Source organism: Corvus cornix, chromosome 2 (genome assembly GCF_000738735.6).
Source record: "Corvus cornix cornix isolate S_Up_H32 chromosome 2, ASM73873v5, whole genome shotgun sequence".
Classification (NCBI taxonomy): Eukaryota; Metazoa; Chordata; class Aves; order Passeriformes; family Corvidae; genus Corvus; species Corvus cornix.
In genome coordinates, this window is record NC_046333.1 from 15875884 (window position 1) to 15885357 (window position 9474).

The 9474-nt window shown below is 38.2% G+C and overlaps 1 protein-coding gene across 7 annotated transcripts in view; it reads left to right on the forward strand.

Moving 5' to 3' along the window:
* Window positions 1-8136, forward strand: part of MPP7 (membrane palmitoylated protein 7) — a 158145-nt gene extending 150009 nt beyond the window's left edge. For all 7 annotated transcript variants that reach the window (XM_039572031.1, XM_039572026.1, XM_039572052.1 and 4 more), the window contains 4 exons: window positions 689-782; window positions 1874-1982; window positions 3403-3546; window positions 4944-8136. In XM_039572031.1, coding sequence (XP_039427965.1) covers window positions 689-782; window positions 1874-1982; window positions 3403-3546; window positions 4944-5123 — 527 coding nt within the window. In that variant the 3' untranslated portion in view covers window positions 5124-8136. The remainder of the gene's footprint in view (window positions 1-688; window positions 783-1873; window positions 1983-3402; window positions 3547-4943) is intronic.
* Window positions 8137-9474: the final 1338 nt, after the last annotated feature.

Here is a 9474-nt window from a genome sequence, read left to right on the forward strand (position 1 = left end):
GGAGAATACATGATGCTGTAGTATTCAACTTGTTTGAAACAGGATGTTTTAATGAGTTCATTAATCATAAGTGGCAACCCCACAAATAAGTTTCATGTATAAGCAAAACCCTTATACCTACTTGGGGGAAAGTAAGAAGTGCAAATAATACAGGGCTACTGAAAGAAAACAGAGTTCTATTTTGATCACCAGATAAAGAAAAGCACTAAAACATAAAGTTCACACCCCATTTTTTTACTACCATGCTTCACATGCCATAGCTACAAGTGTTGTTAATGAACATAATGTTTTATAAATCAGGATGGTGTGCTTGTTTCCCTTTATGGTGTCATATGCTAATAAGTTTAACAAGAGGCAAGGCTGGGGTAATTGTTATGGACTGCTGCTCCTTTTATTATTCAGATGTCCTCATTTTATTGGATTTTTCCACTAGTTAATAAAAAATGATAATCTGATACTTGTCCAATAGGTTTTTTCCTGCTTTTCCTGCATGCATTTAAAACTCAATCCTGTAATGTGCTTGTGTGCTGCCTTCCAGATCCAGAGCAGCCTTATATGCTTCAGAAGTGAGGGAAGTGCTAGGCTTAGTATTGCACAAAGAGTTTGTGCTTTTCCATTTTTCCTGAACTGGTTTGCATTATATTGTTTTGTGCATATTTTTCTTTTTTTTTATATGATGAAACTGCAGACACTACCCGTCCAAGGAGAAGCCAAGAAAGTGATGGTGTCGAATACATTTTCATTTCCAAGCACTTGTTTGAGACAGACGTACAGAATAACAAGTATGTTGAAGAGATTTTTAACTAGAACTGCAGTTAAAACAATGGTTTATTATAAAATGGGGCTGGTTGTTATTGTAGATAATAAGTCAAAGTGGATATAACTTGCAGTGATTTAAAGATGTGTTAAAATTACATTTTGTTATATAAGCAGCTGGGAAAAAACACAGAGCAAAAAAAAAGGCATTACGTGCAAACAACAGTTTCTAAGCGTACAAGCAGTTTCAGTACCTCAGCTTCTCAAGAAGATACTGAAATTATAGGTGCTTAGGATGGGGGAGCATTCTTTTAATAGAGCATCTTCTGTCATAGCAGCAAAGCATTGCAGCTCTAGGGAAGGGGGGGCGTGGAAGTGCTGCAGACGTGCCTGAGTCAATGTTTGCATAGTTCTGCTCTCTTTCAGGCCAGGCACTTCCTCTGCTTTTGAGTTTAGAGATCCACAGTGAAGCCCCTGCCTGTACACCCTCCAGAAAGTAAACTAAAATGAAGAGACAATGGTAGCATCGTGCTCTCCAGCAGCCTGTAAAATTCTGTAGCTTGAAATTCTGCCCCAGTTTCAGAGGGCAAAAGTGTATTAGACACAAAGCTGTGGGTTTTATTGAAACGTCAAACTTTTGAAGCTTTGCTTTTCTGGCAAATAGTGCTTGTACTTTTATAGCAAATAACCAGCCGCCTTGGTTCCACCAGCACCATCGTCAGTCCTCCTCCTCTTCTGAGACAGAGAATTTGGATATTCTGTAGTGTGCAATGAAATTTCAGTAGTTTCTATTGTTTAGCTTATCCACTGTTTTATTGCATTGCATTAGTTCAGAAAAAGAGGTGATGGAAAACATTAGTGGGCTGTTGGACTACAGTACTTTTTTCTCTTTAACTGTAATACAAGCAGGTGTTACTGATTTGAAAGCAGTAAAGTAGAAGATTTCTTAAAATTGACATGCTGAAGTACTTGACAGCATTTCCTTTATAAAACATGGTAGAACTCTTATGTAAAGTAAAATATTTTTGCTCCTGAATTAAATCTTATAAAGCAAACTGTTAAGGTTTTTTCTGGAGAAAATGGAAATGATTCCAGTTGTTTTCACTTTCTGCCACAGGTTTATCGAGTATGGCGAGTATAAGAACAACTACTATGGTACAAGTTTAGACTCTGTTCGATCAGTTCTAGCTAAAAACAAGGTTTGTTTGTTGGATGTGCAACCTCATGTAAGTAAGCATGTCTTCTGAACTCTTGTACTTCCCCATATTGCATATTGCAATTCCAGGGAAAAAGTATTTCTAAAAAGGTGTACTTTATCCCACACTGAATGACTGTTGAGTGGGTTTGCTGGCTACCTTTATCTCAGCAAGGCTCTCTGAAAAGAGACAAATATAGAGCCAGTAAATAAGGGAATTGGAAGCCTGCAGCATAATACCAAAGATTTAATTACAGAACACTCCTATATTTCCATTCATCTTTCTGTTAGCTTGGGCAAGAGATTGTCCCTGAAACTTTAATTTCAGAATAGCTTTATCATGCAGTCCAGCAACTCTGTCTCACATGTTTCACTAGACTGTTCATGCCAAAGGTTTCCCTGCAGGGTGAACATGAGTCAAGGGATGCACTAAATGTGATGTTGGCTGGATAATTGTTAAGAACATTCCTCTCTAAACCATTTTTTCTTGCATTGACCTTGTTTTTTAACCCCTCTGAACAGCTCCACCAGGAATTTTTTTGCTCCTAATAACCCCAGTGCTTCCAGGAGCTGGACTAGTTTGTTTAACCTAGCCAAAACATCTCTTCTCCAAGGGTGGCCAGTGTATGCCTTCTGAACCTTGGCAGCTTATGTGCAGCTCCTGGGGCAGTTTCAGATGCAGGCTTGTGCCCTGGGAGCAGGGCAGCAGCTCCACTGGCAGAGGAGTGGCCGGGGAAGCCATACCCCATGCCAGGGGAAGAGGGGAGCTGACGAGACCATTGCCTGTCCCACACAGCCCTGTGTTCCTGCAGAGCACTAAATTCTTTTAGGGACCCAAGCTTGTGAACCATTCTGGGACTCCACTCTCCAATATGGGATTTTCCTGTGGACCCTGGCAGTGTGGAAAGGATAGAAAGCTTCTGACCATCCATACTACCACCCTGTGCTGCAACTGAATCATAGACCTGCCTCTAACACCACACAGTAGCTTGCTCAGGAAGAACAAACAGCAGGGAGTTGTGTGGTGGGCACAGAGTACTGAAGAGAAGAATCACTGACCTTTTGTGAACTTTTCATGGGTACAGAAGGAGTTATTCTTGCTAAAATGGGTTGAACTTTTCCTCCCCTGGACACCTGCTGTTCCCCTCCATCCTCTTGCTGCCAGTGGCACTGGTGTGCACAACTCAGCTTTTGCCAGACTGATGGGGTTTACCAGCAGGCATGTGGAAATCAAGACCAGTGATCACCCTTGGAGAAAGGGTGTTCTTACCATTCTGAAAATTCTCCCTACATGAATCAATGCTGGTCAGCAGAGCAGGATGACAGTAAATGAAAAATACCCGCCTAGAAATGCTTTATGGGTTTATTCTGGTCAGTGGGGAGTTTCTTTTATTACAGTAAATTCCATTTTGCAAAATCAACTAATTAATTAAAATCTTTCCTCTTCCCAGACAGTGAAACACTTGCGGACATACGAGTTTAAACCATTTGTTATATTTATAAAGCCTCCATCACTTGACCGTTTGAGAGAGACCAGAAAAAATGCCAAGATTATTTCAAGTAAAGATGATAAGGGAACTGCAAAACCCTTTACAGTAAGTATAATTAGACATGGTAAAACATGAGAACCTGTTAAGTGTTTTGTTGTAGAAGTTTACCTTGAAAATAAAGATGATCACTGGATCTCATTGACTGCACTTGTCAGGGCTTACACAAGCATCTTTCTGTTTCCCAGCCTCTCTCACATTACACATTTACTGTGGTGTTTTCATTGTTTGATATGCTCATGGGTATTTACAATTTCCATGGTCCTCTGATTTTATGTCACTGAAGAACCCCCACAGTGCAAGCATTTCTTTATGAGAGGTAATGCTGTGGATTTCCTTTAAAAAATTTGCACCTGGGCTTAGATGTTTCTGTTCAAATATAAGAATTCATTTGTTTTATCAATGTATTAAGGGGTCTAAATTAAGAGCAAAATTCAAATATAAAAAACAATTAAAAAATAAATGCTACTGTAATAAAAAGCCCATATTTGTGGATAAGAGAAATAGAGGGGTTTTTAAATGTTATAGGAAAATAAACACTGTAAGATAGAAGAAGAAATAGCTAAGCAAGGAAAAAATGCTGGTTTTTGTCAATAGTCAGAAAAAAAGTCTAGATTACCCAATATTAACATACTTGCTTCCTTGTAATATAATGAAATCATATTTAATTGAAACTACAGCAAAGTTGATCATTGTTAGACTGTTTATCTAGTGTGTATAATTTTTCCTCATTCAGATGTTATTTAGGATTTTTTAGGTTTTTTTTCAAAGTCAGTCACAGATATAGTCACAGATTGTATCTGTGTACAATGTGCATTTGGAATAGTTTGGAAACTACATGCTGTCAGAAAATGTTGGTTTGTTACTTATAAAAAGTAAGAGGAGTTTGTTTGTAAGAGCAACCTTCAGGACATTGCTTAGTTAGGACAGGTTTAATCTCTCAAAGTCATTTAAACAAGTTGCTAAGGTTTATTCCCTCCCCAAAGATGACGAAAAATCCACTAAGCCAGATCGAAGAAAGCATAAAATGTTGACTGCTACCAAGCTCTTAAAAGAAAAAAGGCTGTGCTGTAATACATGGTGTGCTAGTAGCAAGCCAAGACTAACATAAAGAAACTTTAAATGTATCATCAAAGTAAACAGCTAGAAACATTTTGCACTGGTGCTGCTAACAGAAAATGTCTCTGTAATTACCATCCAGTGACTAATTGTGTCATTTCAAGGGAAGAGATGAAAGAATTGCCTGTTGAGCAGAGTCAACTCATCAGAATACTCTCTGAGATCACTTGTAGTGGTAATTTCTATTTTTTTAAATTAGAAGTACAGTTTCCATCTCCTGATGAAATAAGAAATAAGCGATTAGACCGTGTTTAATACAGAATGAGTTTATGCAGTGTTGCTATGGACTGGCTGTGCACTGATCTTCATTGCACTGATCTTACTAGGAAGAAGATTTTCATGAAATGATTAAATCTGCCCATGTGATGGAGAGCCAGTATGGCCACCTTTTTGACAAGGTGATAGTCAACGATGACCTCGCTACAGCTTACAGTGAGCTTAAAACAACTTTTGACAGGTTGGAGACCGAGACCTTCTGGGTTCCTGTCAGCTGGCTGCACTCATAGTAACGTTTTAAGTAGAAAAAACCTCTGTTGTGGTATCAGCATCTAAACCTGGGGCATGGTTAGGCTTTACTCGATGGCCATTTTCTTGGGAGGAGGGCTTTTAACTCTACTGAGCAGCAGGTATACTCTTCATGCACTTGGAACTGGTCCTGTTTTCCTGTGTCTTCAATTCTCTTGCCCACAATTTGGGGCAGAACAGTCAGATTATACCAGAGATTTACTGTGCTCCATAAAGTGAGCTAATACTAGTGTAGCAAAACTGCCAAAGACCTCTTTATCAACATCTGTGTTTCTCCAAGGTGAGTGTTTTTAACAGAGAGTTTGCAGAAGATAGAAATCAATGCTGGAGATCAGCACTTCAATGGTTTTAGGCATAACTGTTCCTATAAAAGAGCACATCAGCACTTGGAAGTTATTGCCCTTTTAATGTTTGAGAGAACTGAAACAGGCAAAAGTGACCAACATTTTTATGAGGAAGACATCATAATTTTAATTATGCATCAGTGTGTTTTCACTTTTCTAGATGTGAACCTTGTCTTACATGTACAGACTGATTTAAGTATTCCTTTGCAATTACATAATCATGTGAAGAAAGATGTACTCAGTGGCTTAATTGTGAAATACTCAGCTGTGAGTATGCATGGATTGAAAATACTTTCACACATGCTCTGTGGCACAACAAAGAAAAGTCATGGGAATAATTATTTAAATAGGAAAAAATGTGAGTTGGTGTGTGTATATAACTTCAAAGTCTTTGGGATTAAACTTCTGTAAAATCAGTGGCAAAGTGATACGAATAGCAACAAAATAGAGAATAATTTTTTTCCTCCTTTAAATTGATTTCAAATATTTTTTGGCATGCTTTAGAACAATTTTCCCATCAGAAATTTTCAAACAGTGAGGAAACCTTGGACATCTGAGAAGCAGTTGAAAGAGATAAATTCTTTTTATTGTCAAGTATATAGTGATACTTTCTAGTAGTGTAACATGTATTTTGTCTCCACTCAAAAATAAATTAATGCTGTAGGGTTCTCTATAAAAAACATCCTTGACACTGGTCAGACAGTTGGAAACCCTGTTTCAAGATCTGATGTGTCAGTGTAAGCAAATGTATATTAGAGGATGTATTTTTAATATAGATAATTTGGTATTTTTCTTTATTTACTACTGATATGCAGCAAATGAGTACAGATGTAAAGACCAAGTAACACCTGTGTGTTGTGTTGTGAATATGTCTTGTAAGTACAGAATGTGTATAGGAACTTGCTGACTTCAGATCTTCCCATCTGTGGTATTCAAACAGGAAACCATTATTTCATGTTAATCTGTAAAGAGAATATAGCTCTCTTGTTTAAAGAAAGAATAATTTAGTGAAACTTTATATATTTATGAAAGGGTTGAAAAGGGATGTTAAGTTTTAAAATTTCTTGTCAATGTGATCATTTATTAAAGAGATTACTAAGTCTGTAATTTGAAACAGTCTCTGTAAATGGAGCTCAACATTCCATGTAAATATTTTATTTCAGTTCGTATGCTGATAAAGCCATCAGGTTTTGCAGTTTTATTCTAAATGTGTATTTAATGTGCGGGCCATTGCATTTGGCTTAGAGTCTTATAAAACAAATGAAAAGTAAGAAACAACAGCAAAATCCCTAGGAGTCTGGAAATGTTTATGCAAGAGTTACAGATGTACTGAGTCCCAGTATGGATACATACTCTGCTTGAACAGCCCTACTGTAACTTCTGTCAAATTTCACCATTTTCCTGGTGGACTTAAACTTTTTTTGTAACATAAATAGGAATTCGTTGATTAAATTAACTGCACAGAGATTATCTGAGTTGAGAAGACATTTTCTATTTTTTTTTTTATTACTGAAAATCAAACTATTTTTCAGGGGATATGGAATTCAGTGGGTCAGTTTGCCTTTGAGATGCCAGGTGCCTTCACCATCTGTTGAAATGGAGAGGACACTCGGCATCTCTCAGGATCTGGCCATTTCCAGCAGAAGGGGCTTTAGTCCTCACTAAAACACTATTAGCACTGCTTCTAACCTTGGCTGTCTTGGAACATTGGGGTACAATAATGCTCACATAAAGGACCTGCTTTTCTCTTTATGAAGTAGATGCTAGAATAATCTGCAAACTCCCTGGTAGGGACAGTTCTGGCTGTCCTGCAGGCTGTTTTTCCTGTCTTTTTGAAATTAATTTAATTCCCATTCCTGGGTCAGTGTGGTCTAGGAGGGTCTTGTGCACAGCTTTGCTGTCCTGGGCAGCAGTAAGCAGCGTGGTGCTCAGCTGCATTCCCAGAGACACTGACCCTCTGATCCGCGGCACAGTCCTGGCAGGAGTCTCCCAGACCGATGGCTGCCTGCCCTGTCTCTGAGCCAGGAGCTAATTCCTGAATAGTAACACCTGCAAAAGAAAGGGAATCTCAAAAATATAGATCCAACCAACAGAGTAAAATGTGCACAGTCTTTGAGGAGCTAGAAATGGTTTTAATTACATTACTAAATTGCTTTTGAAAAATCAACATTATTGCAGTGTTAACTTCAAAAGCTAAAAATCAAAGCCCTCCACGAGGCAGGCAGAGATGACAGTAAGTCTAGGCAAAAAAATCTTAGCCCAACAGTTTCAACAGGACAGGAGCCTGCTTATCAGGATGGATGCTGAGCCTGTGTGCTGAACTATTCTGGGATACCAAGGGGAACAGGGGGGTGGATTGTTCCTTTGACTCCTAAGAATTTGGGAATGAAGACAACTAAACATGTTTCCAATATTCCACATATTCAAGTTCTGCTGTGTGGGTTTTTAGAGAAATATATGTTTTGACAGTCAAGTCCAGATGTTTTTATTGTGTTCTAGCTGTTTGCTGTAGTCAAACAAAGGGTAGTACTTTTTAATATTGTACCAAGCTCTATACTTGAATTCACCATCAGGTCCTTGGTTGATGTCTTACCTGAAATCTGATCTTACCTTCTTATGCAAAACAATAAATTATTGATATATCACTGAAGGTGTTTTTTCTTTATTGTAAATTGCACTATAAAATATCATAGACTTATAGAATGGTTGGCGTGGGAAGGGACCTTAAAGATCATCTCATTCCAACCCCCTGCCATTGTCAGGAACACTTTCACTTGACCAGGTTACTCTGAGCCCCATCCAACCTGGCCTTGAACATTGCCAGCAATGGGGCATCCACAATGTCTCTGGACAACCTGTTTGTGTCTTACCCCTCTCACAGTAAAGAATTTCTTCCTAATACCTAATCTAAACCCACCATCCTTCATCTTAAAGCCATTCCCCCTTGTTCTATCGCAACATTGCCTTGTATAAAGTCCTTCTCCAGCTCTCTTGTAGCTCCCTTTCAGCACTGGAAGGTGCTATTATAAGGTCTCCTCAGAGCCTTCTCTTCTCCAGGATGAATAAAATTACTTAAAAAGGTAAAATGCCTAAGTAGTAAATTATTTAATGGGACTCTCTATTAACTGTAATGCTCCGATTATCTTAAATGGAAAAACAAAGCACCCTAGAACAAGAACAACAATTCTTAATATTTCATTTTTATTGCCAAACTCTTCTTCAGAATTGATGTTTACCCTTTCCTGTAGCCCACCCCATAATGAACCATTTTCTTTCTGAGAGGAAAAGCTTATGTCAGTGGATCAGACTGGAATATCAGCTTATCTGGGCTTGCAAAGTCTCAGAGTGTTATCCAAGTTGTTGACTTGGAGTGTTTCACCGGGCACATACATTTCTAGGCCACTCACTAGTCCCACAGGAAGTTGTGCTCATTTGTAGGACTCAGAGAAAGTAATGCTTGAACTCAGTTACTTTTTGCATTGTGTTATGCGTTTTCCATAAAACAAAAAAGAAGCCTAACACAAACTAGGATTAGAGAGAAGACTTTTAAGCCCCTTCTGTTTTGTTTCAGTGCACTATTTTGCATTTCCCACATGTACTTCAGTTCAGGTTTCTACTATGTGTGGAGAATTTTTTCTTCAGTAAAGCTCATATTTAGCTTTTCTGAGATTGTTTCAAAGGATGAGTAGTTTCTTCAGAGATTTGAAGTTATAATCTAGTCTATTTTTGCTACTGCTCTCTCTACAGTCATTTCCCCACAGGATTAAGAGTTTTCTGTGTATCAGTGCTTAAAGTCATTTGTACTTGAAATTTGCCCAAGATCCTTCTGCTCTCAGAGTCATTAAGTATTTATCATATATTACCATGATTAATGTATGATACCAAGCATTCAACAGAAAAACGTCGGAACACAAAATTAAAGGAAGACTGTAGGTGTATTTATTGTTTAGGAATTCTGGTGCTAGATAATAGTTAAAGGTTTCAGCAG